Genomic DNA, 18347 nt, shown 5'->3' on the forward strand with positions numbered 1-18347 from the left:
TCTATACTATCTTATATAATTTGCTCTTTTTGAAAATTTCAATTCATAATTTGAAATACCTAAAATATCCTTCTTCTTTATTTACTACGAGTAATTTAAACATCCTTAGCTAATATACTTATAATAACCTTAAATCCCAACCGCTTATTTTTCTTCTCTCTAATTTCAACGACTTATTTTTTTTTCTTTCCTCCATAAATCATTTTATTTATCTAATAAATTCAAAATCTTTTATCTCAAAAACCATATATCGATAAATTATAAAAATTTTATGGGTGTTCATAAAATTTTATGTTCTTTCGTTAGATATGTCATTCGATATACTTTCGACGAATTTTTAAATGCGAGGGCGGAGCCCGTACGGATAAAACATTTGGCTATCAAACTCTATGACTTATCACCCTTGTCATCTCACGGCCGCAATACGCGGACACTTTCCCTCCGTTCTCAAAGCATAACAGTTAATTGTGTGCTAGATGCACGTCCCAAAAATAGAGAATTGTGTCTAGGTAGCACGATGGAGAATTGTATCTAGGTAGCACAATGGTTTCAAAATACACAGCAAAACATACTCAAATACATATAATGTAGAAATGAAGTCCTGCAAGAAAACAGAATTGAAGATAAAGAGTAATTGGATCGCCTTCATGTGAAACTGGAATTGGTGTTATTACTACTGCAACAACGCCTTACTTCTAGCACAGAGAGGCTGCTTTTGGGCTGGTGTGCCTATTCTTGAGGATATATTAGCAGCTTAAAGCCATTACTTTTCATGTGTGGTTGTGGTGGTGGTTGTCGATGCTTTTGTTGTTTAATTAACCGAGCAGAATCAATAGCAGAAGGTGTGTGATACAGCTCCATAGTCTGCAAAGCAGATACCTCTGCCAAACCATGAGGAATAGCCAACAATTTATCGCATTGCTCGATTACGACACGTTCTAGTCTAGGAAAGTGGTGACCCGAGGCCTTCCAATGCACCAAATCCGTTTTGCCAATTTGCAAAACTTTAAGCAAACGAAACCCCCCATCAAGGGACTCCCATTCAGGTCCTTTAAATGCAAACACTTTTAACTTTAGCACTTCCAGATTTGGCAACATGCCTATTGTAGACATATGTTGCCAATCCAATAAGGTATCTGATAAAGTCAACTTGTTCAAATGGGGTGGAAACTTATATGATGGGGGAAGACTACGTAACTTACCTTCAGATGGCGGCTGTGGGAATGTGTCATTTAGTAACTTCAATTTCTCGAGGTTATCAAGCTTAGCAAGATTGTCAAACAAACTGGAACCTTTTCTTTCTTCCATAAGAATCGCAAGTTTGCCACGAATCCCAAGCTTTTTAAGATTAGGAGTTCTAGCTAGGATATTCTCTGTGCAACTATCGGGCGAAATGGTAGATATGGTTTGTATGTTTCTTTGTACAAACGGATCTTCATTATCCATTCGTGTTTTGGCTCGTGGCCCGTGTAATTGACTTGACCCGTTGGTATGTAGATGTCTAAATTGCGACATTTTCCATATATCTACTTGAATATCAAGGTCACGCGATGTTGTTTCCACAATTAATGATTGTAGACTCCATAACTTGGAAATCGATGGTGGAAGAACCTTAAAGTTTCCAAAGAGAGCAATGTATCTTAAATGGACCAACTGTGTGATTTCAACCGGGAAACGGGAGATATTGATGGATCTCATATCTAAAACCCGAACTAACTTAAAAGATTCATGAATGAAAGAAGTGTGTTCTCGAGATAATTCCCTTTCTTCCACGGGAAAACACAAGAAAGAACGAACATGTGGACCATACGGTTTAGAGTGGATGAAGTTCATGACATGTGAATGAACACAAAGACGACGGTGATAATTATAATTTCCAGATGAGATGGAAGAATTTGGATCTTGTATTTGCATGTTCCCTTTAATCACTTGTAAAAACTTCTCTTCTGCTGCTTCTCGTAAGCACAGATCGCGCAGCATATCATGTACACGACATGTTTTAATCCTTCCATTTGATCTCTTTTTGTCGACTAATATCAGATTCCGTTCAACCAGATCTTCCAAGTACTCCTCTGCTAAATCTTCTAAGCAATCTTGACCTTTCTGCTGTATGAACCCTTCTGCCACCCATAACATAATCAATTTCCAAACAGGTATTGGAAAGTCTTCAGGAAAAGCACCAAAATAAATGAAACAAACTTTCAAATGATCAGGCAAATGATTGTAACTTAGTGCCAAAACATCCATGCATTGCTTTGGATCTTTTGCAACATACGAACCGACACTTTCTGCAACTCTCTTCCACAAATCACGCGTTTTATCTTTCTTCAAAAGAATTCCAGCAATAACTACTATAGCAAGCGGCAATCCACCACATTTTCTAGCGATTGTTTCACCAAATTCAACCAGCTCAGATGGACAACAGTTTCTCCTGAAAACCTTCAAAGAAAGTAGCTTCCAGCTTTCATCTTCTGTTAAAAACTTCAATCTATGAGCCTCACTATCAGGGTTCGCGAGACTAGCCACATCAGCATGACGGGTAGTTAGTAGTATTCTACTTCCACAATCTTGCTTTGGAAAAGCCATCTGCAGATCATTCCATGCATCACGCGTCCATACGTCATCCAGTACAATTAAATATCTTCGACCATTTAATTGTTTGCATATTTCTTCAATAAGCATGTCTTCATTTAGTTTATAAGTTTGATCAGATGGCAGGATTAACGAACTCAAAATGGTTAAAAGTACCTCCTTTCGGTTGTATTCTTGAGAAACATACACCCATGCACGAACAAAGAAGTGGAATTCGATGGTTGGATCACAGTAAACCTTTTTAGCAAGAGTTGTTTTGCCAAGTCCACCCATACCAACAACAGAGACAACTTCTAGTGACTTGAAGATATTAGTGAGCCGACTCACTATTTCTTTTGCTTCTTCATCAAAGCCAACAACATTATCTTCTTCAACCACAGGTTTTCTTCTTTTTGATGAAGGTCTATTTGACGATTCACCAGTATAAAGAGCTTCAATACCAAACCTCTTGTTATCATAAATCTCCTTCACTTTTGTCTTGATGGATTCGATATCTTTAGCTACAGATCGAAGTTTTGCTGGATACTCAAATACATGGGCGATTTTCTTTAAAGTGCTTCTTTCTCTTTGCAATGTTGCATTAACTACAAATGTGTCGATAGTGTCTTCTGCTTCGTACGCTACATCTCTTATTTGTCTGACTAACTCGCGTACATATTCATATTCAGATCGTTTCTCTTTTGAATCTTTAAGAAATGCTTTCATCAAACTGAGCTCTTTGTAAAGTGATTCGACTTGGTCCTTTACCCCGAAAACTAAATCAGAGTTGTAGAGAAGTAGTTGCTTGAGATTGTCCAAGAGAAATTCAACCACCGCATCAGCCATTTTAGATACCTGACGTACTATAAATAACTATTTATATTCTGATCATTATCACTGAACTTCTTGAAAATTCAATTTAGCATTGACCTGCAATAGTTGTTAGAAATAAAGATTAAATACAAGAAATCATCATTTCCCTACATAAAAGATTTCGACTTAGCCAACACTCCAAAGATCAAGCCGGTTCATTACTATGATTTTGTTTCCTTTTTTTAGCTCATTGATTTCATGTATAAATAGGGGCCTTGATCATCATCACATTATCAATAAAAAGTAATTTTCTCTAATTCATTCTCGTTTTCATGGCATCAGAGCCGTTAATTCGATTCTCATCATTTACCCAATAAACAACCATTCAACTCACAAACCATCGAGCAGTCACCATGGCCGAAGCCGGCGACCAATGCTCGGGTTCCGAGTCATTTCTTAACAGCATCAAAACCCAAGCCACCATGGAATATTATTCCGGCGACTGGGGTAAACAACCACAACAGTCAAATCGATCAAACAAAACCATTAAACTTACCGCTGGAACTCCTGACGAGTATAACAGAGAAAAAATTATGACCGCAGATGAAAAATCTCACCTAAAGTGTGATGAATGTGAGATGGAAGGACGCACGCATAAACAGTGCATCCATCTCGATGGCAATCCCGAGTGGTGGACGGATGTTCACAAAAAGGGTATAAAAAATCCAAATTCGGAGAAGGAGAAGAAAGGATCTCTTACCGGCCAAACAAGCACGAACCAAACAAGCACGAACCAAACAAGCAAGGCAATAGATCCGAAAGGCTTGTGGCGGCTGGAAATCAAGGTGAAAAAGCAATTATATTTTCTCGATCAGGTATGGCGAATAAGATGGTTGTCACTAGTGGTAGGTATATTGCAAAAGAATGGTCGAATGAAAAAAGGGGATATGTTGTTAGGCTATACGGAGTGGGGCGGATCTCCCCCATTTCGCCCAAAAACTTGCCTGGAACACCACCCCCCTCATCCAATTGCGCCCCTTGCCCCCTCCAGGCGGGGAATATATTTCGCCCAAAAATTTCTTTATGGGTGTGCCTTGTTTTTCCTGTGGCCAATCAAAAGGCTAAATTTGCCCCCATTTCGCCCACTACACCACCTCCCTCTTTTTTTAACATATTCTTGATGATGACATGGCGCCACATGGCGGATATGGCTAAATATGCCCCACTCCGGATAGTCTTAGTTCTTTTAATAATGAACTACATGATATGAATTGTTTGGTTTTTAAAAGACTGCGTAGTGATATGCAGAGGCCACATGGTCTTTAATTATTAAAGGAGCCAGAGTGTACAAATTTATCAGGTGGAGTTGCAAATGTAGCCGAAAACCAATTTAACATTAATCGGTCTTGGATATTTGATTGTGGTAGCTACCGACCCAATAACGTATGATTTTGATGATTTTTCTAAAATATCCAAACCCAGAAAAACCTACATCAAAGCAGTAAATAAAGGGAAAATGGATGTCAAAACTGGAGGAACAATAAAAATTTCTCTTAATATTAAACTTTCTAATTGTCTCTATGTTCCATCTTTGTCACATAAACTTTTGTTAATAAGCCATGTGACAAAAGAACTCAATTGCTCCGTACTCATGCATCCAACCTTTTGTATCTTACAGGATATCAGGACAGGACAGGACAAGACATATCATTGGGCGTGGCACTGAAAGAGTAGGACTGTATTATATTGATGAAGTAACTCAAAGTGGAAACGTGATACAGGTTCATGGAACAAGTGAAAGAGAAGCATGGTTGTGACATAGATGACTTGGACATCCTTCTCGTAGTTATTTACACATCTTCGTTTCCTGATCTTTTTCCTTCCAATAAACCAATTTCTTGTAAAACTTGCATTTTAGCTAAAAGCCATAGACAAACCTTTAAACCTAGTAATACTAGAGTCAAAACACCTTTTTCATTAATTCACTTAGATGTATGGGGCCCGGCTCCTGTATAGGAGGTCAAAATTTCTGGTATTATGTGATATTTGTTGATGATTGCACCCGCATGGTTCAAAACCAATTTCAAGAATCTATCAAAATTGTGAGGTCCGACAATGGTGGAGAATATATAAACTCACAAATGAACCTGTTTTTCCAATCCAAGGGTATAATTCATCAAACCACATGCCCTCATACCCCGGAACAAAACGGTGTTGTTGAACGAAAAAATAGACTTTTATTAGAAATGACTAGAGCTTTAATAATCGAGTCTTGTGTTCCCAAACTGTTCTGGCCTGAAGCTCTAGCCACTGCCACTTACCTAATTAATCGGCTTCCTACAAAAATCCTGAACATGAAAACCCCATTAGAAACCTTCACTGAATACCATACTCCTGCACAAGCTCTTACTCTTCAACCCAAAATTTTTGGATGTACAGTGTTTGTTCATATTCCAAAATCATATCGAAATAAACTAGATCCATGTGCTGAGAAATGTGTTTTTGTGGGATATGGAGTCACTCAAAAGGGGTATAGATGTTATAATCCGAAAACTCAGCACATGTTTACCACAATGAATTGTGATTTTCTCGAAACCAGCTATTGTTACTCTTCACAACAAAATGGTCCGGGGGAGGAACAATGTGACACATTGAGTTGGCTTAGTTATAACTTTGAAGTTAGTAAAAATACCAAATTTGATTCTAAAGATACCGTGGTTGACTCTTAAGAACAACCCTCTCAGACTCGAGAACAGTCCTCCCAGCCTCCGAATTACAGTGCCACCGAAAATATTGTCCCAAACCTGATGTCTGAGGTAAGCAATTCTCCACTGAGTAGTTCTCTTGATGTTTCAAATGAAAGTGTACCATATTCCACGAATGAAAGTGTGTAGGAAAGTACAGAACAAATTGAATAGAATGATGCAGAAGTTGAACTAAATACTACAGAAACTCCCGAAAAGTATGTCTTGCTACCTAGGTCAACACGAGGAATACCTGCAAAACGGTACTCTCCAGAAAAATTCTCTAGAAGCTCCAAGTACCCTATGGCTAACATAGTAGAAGGCTACCTTTCCGAAGAAGCAAAAGCATTCACAGCAAAACTGTATTTAGAAGAAATTCCATCAAATACAGACCAAGCATTGAAAATAACTAAATGGACGGATGCTATGAAGGTTGAGATGGAAGCATTGGAGAGGAATGAAACATGGGACAAATGCACACTACCTCAAGGAAAGAAACCAGTAGGATATGTTTGGATCTATACAATTAAATACAGACCAGATGGGGAAGTAGAAAGGTATAAAGCTCGATTAGTTGCCAAAGGGTATACTCAAACATATGGGATTGATTACTCTGAAACCTTCTCTCCAGTTGCAATGTTAGATACAATGAGGGTTTTATTCACAGTGGCAGCAAATGAAGGATGGCCACTTCTCAGTTTGATGTAAAAAATGCTTTCTTACATGGAGAGTTGAAGAGGAAGTATATATGGATCCACCGCCAAGGTTCTCTCAGAATTTCAAAGATGGAGAAGTCTGTAAATCGAAAAGATCTTTGTATGGCTTGAAGCAATCTCCCAGGGCATGGTTTGGCAGGTTCACAGTTGCAATGAAAAAGTATGGATATAAACAAAGTAATTCTGATCATACTTTGTTTCTTAGTCATAAAGAAGATCGCATAATGTGTTTGATAATCTATGTGGATGACATCATCACTAGGAATGATGAAATTGAAATCAAGAAGTTAAAAGAAAGTTTGAGTGCAGAGTTTGAAATGAAAGACTTGGGAAATCTGAGATATTTCCTTGGTATTGAAGTATTAAGGTCATAACAAGGAATATTCATCTGTCAGAAGAAATATATACTGGATTTTTTGGCAGAAACAAGGATGATTGATTATAAACCGGCAGATACACCCATGGTTATCAATCAAAAATTGTTTATGAAGTTAGATGGAAAACTTGCTAATAAAAACAGGTACCAATGAATGGTGGGAAAGTTGGTTTACCTTGCTCATACTTGTTCTGATATTGTATATGTTGTTGGAGTAGTGAGTCAGTTTATGCATCAACCCCAAGAAGAACATATGGATGCAGTTCTAAGAATTATCATATACCTTAAAGGAACTACTGGTCATGGAGTTTTATATAAAGCAAATGGACACCTTAATGTTTAGATATATACAAATGCTGATTGGGCTGGAGACAAAGGAAACAGAAGGTCAACATCTGGGTATTTCTCAATGGTAGGAGGTAACCTTATTATATGGAAGAGTAAAAAGCAAAAGTTGTCTCCTTATCAGTACTGAGGCTGAATTTCGAGGTATAGCTAAAGGCTTAGCAGAAGCATTGTGGTTAAAGAAGCTTGTGACAGAGTTGGGATTTGCTCCAAAAAAGAGTATTCAAATCATGAGTGACAACGAAGCTGCTATTCAAATCTCAGAAAATCTAGTGCAACATGATAGAACCAAGCATGTGGAGGTTGATGGTCATTTCATCAAAGAAAAACTTGAAGACGAGGTTATCAAGTTACCATTCATCAAATCAGAAGATCAGTTTGCAGATATCCTAACAAAAGTTGTAGGAACAACCATGTTTCACGAATGTTAAAACAAGTTGAATTTTGGTGATCCCACTAAATAAAGATTAAATACAGGATCAGAAGAAATCATCATTTCCCTACATAAAAGATTTCGACTTAGCCAACACTCCAAAGATCAAGCCGGTTCATTACTATGATTTTGTTTCCTTTTTTTAGCTCATTGATTTCATGTATAAATAGGGGCCTTGATTAAGTTGTAAATCATCACATTATCAATAGAAAGTAATTTTCTCTAAATCATTCTCGTTTTCAATAGTAAGTGGTGTAGTGAGCCGGTAAGAACATTCACATAAAATTAGCGTAGCAAAGAATAAATCTTTATTATGGAGTATTATTTTGCTCCCAAATTGTATCCTCGAGGAGATACTGTCCTCATCAGTTCGGATTGTCCTATCTACAAACAGCCTCATTAACATGTCACCTCATCAACATGTCACATCAACATACTTCCCATAAACATATTTTACCCACCAATAACATACAATTCTTGTCATTTTCATGTTGAAAGCTTGATATATCCAACCATTAGCAACTTTTAAGCTAATTTTGTCAAGAAGTTGAGCCCTTAGAGCAATCACAATGTACTCGTTTGAACTCGTTGGTCTGCTCAATCTTGCTTGGAGGACGAGTGCACACTTTTAGGTGTGACTCGTCCTTCGTCCAGTTTAGTTTCGTCCGTCCCCACAGAGACGAAAGAATTTTTTTCTTTTTAATTCAATACAGAAATATTAAAATTTGAATATATCAGTCGTTAAACGGTCATTATGACCATTGCCCACTACACTCACATGCATGCATATACATACACACACACACATAGGGGGATGGGAATATAAGGTTGTCGGGTATCTAAGTTTAGGTGTGGAACACACACATATTGTTTTTTTAATCCATAAAAATCATGGGGGCCCATGCATTTATTCATTAAACAAGAAATAATAAAATATTAGTATGTGAGGGGTTCCACACCTAAGCTTAGGTGCCTGAGAGCCTTATATTCCCTTTTCTCATATATATATCATCTTATCCATATACACATAGTCATTTTCCAGAAAATTAAACAAAACAACACCCTTCTTCTCCATCGAAAATGTCTAGGAACTTTAGCTCTCAATGGTGACGATTTTTTTGACGCGACGCTTAACTACTCGCTCATTAACTCGTCGGCACAATCTCAAGTATCACACGCGTCACCACCCACACCACAATATCCATCTCAAGTACCAAAACGATTACCAATTCTAACAACACCTACAATACCAACAATGGCTATCCCAACAACACCCATCAACCCAATTGCCACCCCAAGCCACCCCCAGCCGCACCACAGCCACCAGTCGATGCACCCGAGCCATCCCAACCAAAAAGTAGAGTCAGAAGAATGGCGAATCACAAAAAGGGACCTATAGTCAAGCCATCGTTTGAGTCGAAGAAACCTTGGAGCGAGTAAGAGATGAAGATTTTGACTGAGTGTTTGCTCGATGCGTCTGGGGATCAAGTTGTTGGAAAAGATCGAACGGGTGACAGTTACTGGGGGACGGCGATGGATAACTACAATGCACAAGTGGAACTTCATAGACGACCGAACTAGTTGACGTCCAAATGGAGGAAGATTCGAGCTTCGGTTTCCAAGTTCAATGGCATTCGGTCCAAGTACAATCATAACCAAACTAGCGGAGAAAACGACTCCCAAGTGATGGAAGAGGCGCGATCCGCCTACAAAACCGAAGTCGGTGTCGCGTTCGACATGTATAAATGTTGGTTACTTTTGAAGGATAAGCGGTTAATTCTCGCGCCTTCCGCTATGGACGTTATGGGTCATAATATGCAAAATAGGAGACTGGGGGTCAGGCCAAGAGATGAGCCGCTTAATGTTGAAAGTGATGAGGATGTTCCCGCCTATGAACCCATCGATCTTGGCAACAAAAATGAACTCTTTGGGCCTGACACGTATGCGCGTCTGGCTAAAGCAAAGACGCCCTGGACTTCTGCGTCTTCCGATGCGAGTTCATCTCGGTTATCAGCATCCGACATCGCTGCCAGGAGATTATGGAGTCACACGGCTTTCATTCATAAGGAAGAAACGAAACGGATGATGTATACGACACTTTCTTTCATGGGGCAACCGAGTTGGACGGGGGGAGAAGAGGTTCATCAAAGATGCGAAGAAGAAGAAGCTGATGGCAGAGTATGGTGGCATCATCCGAGGTCCCAGCGATGTTTAGTTGGTTTTTTAATGTGTTTAATTGGTTGTTTTTATAATTTTCGGACTTTAATATTTGTTGTTTTTAAATTTTCTTTTTTAATATGTGTTGTAATTTTTTTTCTAAGTTTTTTTTTATAGTTTTTGTAATTTTTATTAATGACGTATGTTTTTTTTAATTAATTGAATGTTTTTTGTTATTGTTATGGTTACTATAATTAGAATTATATGTAAATATATAATATATATATAGGAGAGAGATCAAATAAGAAGGTGTCTTAAGGAGAGAAGGGAGATAAGGTCTTATGAACCAATCACAACGCGACATGTGGATTTAAAAAAAAAAACGCGGTGGCATTTTTGTAAATAAATCAAACTTTTATCAGCCTGGTTTTGGGTCAGCTTGGGTCTGGGTCAGCTTGGGTTATGATCAGCTTGGTCTGTCAGCTTGGTTGGGTCAGCTTGATCAGCCTGGGTTCTAGGTCAGCTTGGTTGGTCAGCTTGGTTTTGGGTCAGCTTGGGATCTGATCAGCCTGGGTTCTAGCCCAAGCTGACCCAAACCCAACCTGACCCATCCCAAGCTGCCCCAACCAAACCCCAAGCTGACCCAAACCCGTAATCTACATTTGTGTAGATTGTGTGTAAATTGTGTCAAGCTAACCCAACCCCAAGCTGACCCAAGCTGACCCAAACCTGAACCAAGCTGACCCAACCCAGAACCCAAGCTGACCCAAAACCCATAAGCTACATTTGTGTAGATTATGTGTAAATTGTGTCAAGCTAACCCAACCCCAAGCTGACCAGACCCCAAGCTGATCCAACCTGACCAGACCCCAAGTTGACCCAAACCTGACCCAAGCTGACCCAAAACCCATAATCTACATTTGTGTAGATTATGTGTAATTGTGTCAAGCTAACCCAACCCCAAGCTGACCCAACCTGACTTGACCCCAAGCTGACCCAAACCTGACCGAACCCATAACCCATAATCTACATTTGTGTAGATGTGTAGATTATGTGTAAATTGTGTCAAACTGAACCGAACCAGGCCCCAAGCTGACCCAACCATGACCAAAGATGACCCAGACCCCAAGCTGACCCAACCCCAAGCTGTCCTAAACCGGACAAGACCCCAAGCTGACCTAGACAAACTGACCCAGACCCAAGCTGACTGACCAAACTGACCCAAACCAAGTTGATCCAACTCAAGTTGACCCATCCCAAGCTGACCCAACCCACTGAGATCCCAAGCTGACCAAGCTTCACAAAACTTTCATTTATTTACAAAGTTGCCACCGCGCTTTTTTTTTTATTTTGCCACATGTCGTGTTCTGATTAGCTAATAGGACCTTCTCTCCCTTCTCTCCTTAAGACACCTTCTTCCAGGATCCTCACCCTATATATATATATATATATTGTATATTAAAATGTTTAAAATTTAATAAATGGTTGGTTTCAGACTAGTTCTGACATTGTGGGTGTTTTGAGAGATTAATCCTTGGTTAGTCCTTGGGCTGATGTGGTGCTGACAGGGACTAGTCATTCTAACTGAGACACATGTATCAAAAGAGTATACATGTAGACCCTTTGTTAATAGATGCGGTAGATATACATAAATTTTAAAAAAAGTGAGACTTGGTATTTAGATATTAATGTATGACCCAAAATTTTTGTTATTTTCGTATCAGCTTCATGTTATGTCTAAGTTTTGAAAACCTGTTCATCAGGCCGAAGATGAGGGAGTACGAAGTGTGCAATCAAGCAGGGCCTCTAGACTTTATTACCTCTAGACTTTATTACCTGATCAGTGTGTAACAACTTAATGAATTTTAACGACTAAATGCATGTAACAACTTTCAACAATTTTGTATCGACTAAATGCATTTTATTCCTAAAATATTTCTAAATTTACCAATCGCAAAAAGTTACTTCTAGTCAAAAAGCATGTGCCCTCTGGACTAACCTCCTGTTGTCATCCATTTTAATATTATTTTGATAGTCAACACTAGTCATTAAAAGAATTTAGAGCATATTCTTTTTATGTTTCTAATATTGGTAAGTAATCAGAATCTGTTAACAGTCAGCGAATAGATATTGTAAAGAATATCAAAAGGTAAAAATAAAAAATAAAAAAATAATACAATAAGCTAAAGCTCAAGAGGAACTTGAAATGGATCAACCGATCAGGTAGCATTGAACATTGAACATAAAATGAATATGTATAAGAATATGAACATAAATATAAATACGAGATGATGATAACAAAGACGAAAAGCACTAACAAACCAGATTTATCATATGAAGACTTGACTCCTTTGAAAAGGGACATCATTCAACCTCTCTAGCTTTCTCTTTCTAAAATGTGTTTGTGTGTGTGATAGAAGCGCGTCCACTATTAGAATGAGCGTTGACGCTGACCTCATTTCACCTATATTTCCAAAGGAAGATAAAATGTTATAAGGCTTTTCCTTTTCCTTAAAAGCTTTTCGTTAATATCATTGGATACAAAGGGTTATTTAATCAATAGGTTGAGATTCAATAGGTTGAGAAATCTCAAATCTATTGACTAAAAGCTTTTTTCTACTTATATAAGAATAGATGTTAATTTTTAAAATAAAAAAAAAAGGTTTAAATAACCTTTTCTTTTGAGGGAAGACTAATTTATAGGTTAAAGTCAGTGGGTTTGTGAAGTGGCAAAATAAAAAAGCTTTTAATGACTAATTGTCATTGTGGATGCTCTTATAAAGACTTCGTCCTCAGGACTTCTTTACTGTTACACAGAACTTCTCTCAGGACAGGAGACTTCCTTCAGGACTCCCCCTGCCTATAGGATAAGTTTCCTCATAACTTCTTCATCACATCATCAAATTCTTTTATATTTTTTTTATTAACAAAACACAATTCAAATAAATACTTTTATTATTAATAAAACATTACAACACTTATTAAAAAAAAGTTACGATCCTAATAATAGAAAATAAATATTACGAAACTAGACATAATATACAAAAATCAACGTTGACGGTAATTTTTCGAAAGGTGTCAAACATGCTCCACTAGGACATTGCGAAGTCGATGGTGCATCCTTCTATCACGTAACTCTGCGACGACTCGCATTTGTGTTGCAACCCTTTCATCCCACGTACGTCTTGGCATATTAGTTGGATCGGCCAAATAATACTCCTCAAGGTCGGAAATTGCGTTACCATTGTTTTGAACAATCATGTTGTGTAGAATGACACAAGCATATATCATACGTTTTATTTTGTTAACCGAATGCGTGGGGGCATCATTTTTAAGGATTGCCCAACGACCTTGAAGCACCCAAAAATTCGTTCGAGATCCTTTCTTGCAGCCTCGTAGAGAATCAACAGTTATTGTATAAGGACGAGACCCCTTTTTCAAAGTGTAATGAATGGTGTGATCATCACCTGCCTGAAAGTGAGCACTATACCAGAATTCACACAAATAATCATGGTACATTTTCCTTGAATTCATAGTAAGAGCCCCATATAATGGACAACTAAGAAAGAAAGAATTTAGTCGTCCAATGATAGATTGAGGACCATGGGTTCCGGCAAGCTTTGCCATCCAGTTGTGCATGTTGATCCTGATTTTGTCAGAATCGATGATGATGTCATGAGCTTTAGTGACATTAGCAGGAGGAGTATAGTTGTTGGTAAGAAGATTTTTGTCAGAATTTGTTGTTCTGGGTGCCATTTGAAAGATGAAATTGAAAGAATTTAGGGTTTTACAAGGAAATTTAAGAAGAAAGATAGTTATGATTGGAATTGAGTGAAAGAAATAGATGAAGGAATTTGAAGATTTGGGAGTAAATGATTTTTGAGATAAAACTGAAAGTGAAGGTAAATATGGGTACTTATAGAGGAAAGAGAAAATGAAATTCAAAACGGTAAGGTTGAAAAATTTCAAAACAGTTTTAATCGGTTTTGACATCCGCATTTAATGTTTCCCATCACACATAAATGTATGACGGTTGACAGCCCACAAAAGTTACAAACTTGCACTTTTTGTCTTCCCAAGGTAACAAAACCATCATTTTAAGTTGAAAAAGTCATGCCACGTAAGATGAACAGTAACTGTCCAGATGAAAAATTTGTAAGGTTGGCATGCACTATCCTTAAGTATTAAAAAGAAATGATTTGACACATAAAGACTCATTTTAATGCATCTGGAGGTTGACTGGACACTCCAGTTTCACTGGTGGATTAGGCCAGTAGAATATGCATTAATGAGAGAGACACATTTACAAGGTACTAGAAACATTTTTCAGAAAAATTTATCCAGTGAGAAAATAAATTAATAAATTCCCTTTGAAACTTAGATATATAGAAAGAAAAAAAATGTGGTCTGAGTTTTTCCCCCTGGAATGGTGATTCATAAATCTATCAGTGCAAAGATAGTATTACAAAGGCGTTCGATAGCTTTACTGGTATAAATTTATAAATCTGGAATCAAAGAACCCTGCCAGTGTCACAAAGGCGTTCATAACAAGGTTCCAGATTAAGGGTTCAACATTCCCAACTCACTGACAAGATTTTGAAAAGTTTTCTCATCCAAAGGTTTTGTAAATATGTCAGCAAGTTGTTTGTCAGTGGGAATAAAGTGGATTTCAACATCATTTTTCATTACATGATCGCGAATAAAATGATACCTGACATCAATGTGTTTCGTCTTGGAATGCATGACTGGATTGTTTGAGATAGCAATGGCATTGGTATTGTCACAAAAGATAGGAGTTTTTGAATACTAAATACCATAATCAAGCAACTGGTGCTTCATCCAGAGTATCTGAGCACAACAACTAGCTAGAGATACATATTCTGCTACGGCAGTGGATAAAGAAACTGAAGTTTGCTTCTTACTGGTCCAGCTCACCAGTTTGCCACCAAGGAAATGACATCCACCAGTAGTGGATTTCCTGTCTATCTTACAACCTGCATGATCTGAATCTGAATAACCCATTAGATCTAAGCCTGAGCCTTTGGGATACCAAAGACCCAAACTGGGAGTACCCTTAAGGTACTTCAAAATGCGCTTTACAGCCGCCAGATGAGATTCTTTTGGGTTAGACTGATATCTGGCACAAAGACATGTTGCAAACATTATATCTGGTCTACTGGCAGTTAAATACATTAAGGAACCAATCATGCCTCTATAGGCAGTGGTGTTCACTGGCTTCCCATCAGGGTCTGAATCTATTGTTAAAGGTGTAGAAATTGGAGTTGTTTTTGAAGGTGAAGAATTCATATCAAATTTTCTTAAAATATCTCTAACATATTTTTCTTGATTAATAAAAATACCATCACTGGTTTGTTTAATCTGGAGTCCAAGGAAAAATGTTAATTCACCCATTAAACTCATTTCAAATTTTGAAGACATGATTTTTGAAAATTTCTTGCACAAAGATTCATCAGTAGAACCAAAAATAATATCATCAACATAAACTTGTACCAACAGAAGATTACCTCTTTCATGAAGAATAAATAAGGTATTGTCAATTGCACCTCTTTTGAAACCGTTTTCTGATAAGTGTTTGGTCAGAGTATCATACCAGGCTCGAGGGGCTTGTCTGAGGCCATACAGTGCCTTGTCCAGACGATATACCCAATGTGGATGCTTTTCATCAATGAAGCCTGGAGGTTGCTTGACATAAACTTCTTCATCTAATTCTCCGTTTAAAAATGCACTTTTTACGTCTATCTGGTAGACCTTGAACTTATGATGAGCAGCAAAGGCTAAAAACATTCTGATGACTTCTAACCTTGCTACTCGTGAAAATGATTCTTCAAAGTCAAGGTCTGTCTGGACGTACCCTTGTGCCACCAATCTGGCCTTATTTCTGATCACATGACCATCTTCATCAACCTTAGTCCTGAAGACCCATCTGGTTCCTATTGGTTCTTTCTTGCCAACTGGAGGAGGAACCAGATCCTAAACTTTATTTCGTTCGAACTGGTGAAGCTCTTCTTGCATAGCTATCACCCAGCTTGGGTCATTCATTGCCTCGTCAATCTTCTTCGGTTCAATCATTGATAAGAAGCTGACATATAAACATTGTTCACTGGAGGCACTTCTGGTCTGAACCCCTCTAGTGGAGTCACCGATAATCTGGTTCATTGGGTGAGCTTTTGTCCACTTAGAGTATTGACCAGGATTGTTTCTTACAACAATATCAGTGCAAGAGTTCAATTGATCTTCTGGAGTAGGATCTTGCCAGACAACTTCAGCATCTTCATCAGAATCTGTAAGATTACGATTTGCATCATGAAATTCTTCATTTAAAGGCACTTCTTGGATGACTGGCTCAAAATCAATTGAATCTGATACTGGAGGAGTTGTACGAACATCTGATCCAATAACAAGTTCAAAGAGTAGTTTGAAACTTATTGAAGGATAGAATGAAGTATTACTGGAAGGTTTTTCAAATTTCACTGGTTCCAAGTCAGGATGACTGGAAACATATTAAGATGAATCTTTATTGTAGTTGATAGGATCAGATTCACCAAAGATAATTGGACTTTCTGGGGGAGAATTAAGGGTTGGCTTTTTATTGATTGCTTCATTTGACTCATCAAATATGACATGAATTGACTCCTGGACCTTTTCCAGTCTTTTGTTGTAGACTCTGAAGGCTTTGCGAATGGCTGAATATCCTAAGAAATATCCCTCATCAGCTTTGGCATCAAATTTGCCTAACTGACTGGAGTTGTTCAGGATGTATACTGGACATCCAAAAACATGAAAATAACCAATATTTGGTTTTCTATTTCTTAATATTTCATAGGATGTCTTCTTATGTCTCTTCACATATACTGAGCGATTTTGAGTGTGACAAGCAGTTGCAATTGCTTCAGCCCAGTACATCTTAGGAAGACCAGATTCAGCAAGCATACTCCTGGCAGCTTCTATCAGCGTTCTGTTCTTTCTTTCTACAACTCCATTCTGCTCTGGAGTGTGTGCTGATGAGAAAATCTGGGAGATGCCAGTGTCAGTGCAGAATTTCTCTAGAGTTGCATTCTGGAATTCTGTTCCATTATCACTTCTTAACTGACACACTTTTCGCTTGTATTTGAGTTCAATTTGCTTGATAAGAGCGATGACTTCAGCAGCAGTTTCATTCTTTGACCTAAGAAATATTACCCAACAAAATCTGGAGTATTCATCAACAACCACCGGGGTATATTTCTTACCAGCACGAGTTTGAACATTCACTTGACCAAAGAGGTCCATATGAAGCATATGAAGAGGTTCAGATATGCTAAAATTCTGTTTTGTTTTGAAACTGGTACGTCTCTGCTTCCCCATTTCACATCCTTGACATGGCTTTTCCTTTTTGAAAGAGACAGAAGGTATCCCATCTGCAAGTTGTTTTCTGGACAACTTGTTGATATTTTTGAAATTTAAATGGGACAACCTTTTATGCCATAGCCAGTTTGTGTCTTCATCAGCCTTGGTATAGAAACACTGCTCTGAAGGAGAGCTTTCCATATCCATCACGTACACATTCCCTTTTCTGGGAGCAATCAATACTACCTTCCAATCCTTATTAAATACGATGCCTTGAGAGATGTTAAATAGCACCTAGTAGCCATCATCACACAACTGGCTCACACTTATGAGATTATATTTCAACCAATTTACATAAGCCACTCGTCTGAATTTGACTTGACTATTATTCAGAACATCGTATCCCTCAGTCTTTCTAGAACCATCATTTCCAAAAGTAATGGAGGGTCTGTCTGAAACTTTGAACTCCTCTAGCAGGGTCTTACATCCGGTCATTGTCCTGCCAGCAGCGCTATCAAGATACCAAATATATTTCTTTCGATCGCCCTGCACATCCACCAGATTATTAGTTTAAGGTTTGCGAACCCATCGACTGATGGGTTCTCTGGATCCACAAGGTTGGATCCCAGCTGGTATCTAGTTGATTTCACTTTCAAAAATAGTGGGTTTCTCAGAAAACACCACTGGAACTGACAGTTTTGAAACCTTTTCCTTTTTCTTGTGAATATGTGTGCTCGATTTTTCTTTCTTGGAAAAAGGTTTTGTATTTTGTTTAGGGCCAAATGAAGTACCCTCAAAATTGTTAATTCTTGCATTACAACTTTGAACTTGACGAGCCAGTAGTT

General features: G+C 38.0%; 1 protein-coding gene across 2 annotated transcripts; it reads right to left on the bottom strand.

The window, feature by feature from the left end:
* Positions 1-492: 492 nt before the first annotated feature.
* On the bottom strand, positions 493-12587 carry LOC122611374 (putative late blight resistance protein homolog R1A-10). 2 transcript variants are annotated; one of them, XM_043784397.1, is made up of 2 exons: positions 12478-12587; positions 493-3501 (listed from the first exon to the last, which is right to left on the bottom strand). In XM_043784397.1, the coding sequence occupies exon 2, from the start codon at positions 3415-3417 to the stop codon at positions 730-732; it is 2688 nt and encodes an 895-aa protein (XP_043640332.1). In that variant the 5' UTR covers positions 3418-3501; positions 12478-12587; the 3' UTR covers positions 493-729. The 2 variants fall into 2 exon arrangements, with proteins under 2 accessions (XP_043640332.1, XP_043640333.1); XM_043784398.1 differs by having other exon boundaries at positions 12474-12587.
* Between the last annotated feature and the right edge of the window lie 5760 nt (positions 12588-18347).

This window comes from Erigeron canadensis, chromosome 8, assembly GCF_010389155.1.
Source record: "Erigeron canadensis isolate Cc75 chromosome 8, C_canadensis_v1, whole genome shotgun sequence".
In the NCBI taxonomy this organism is placed as follows: domain Eukaryota; kingdom Viridiplantae; phylum Streptophyta; class Magnoliopsida; order Asterales; family Asteraceae; genus Erigeron; species Erigeron canadensis.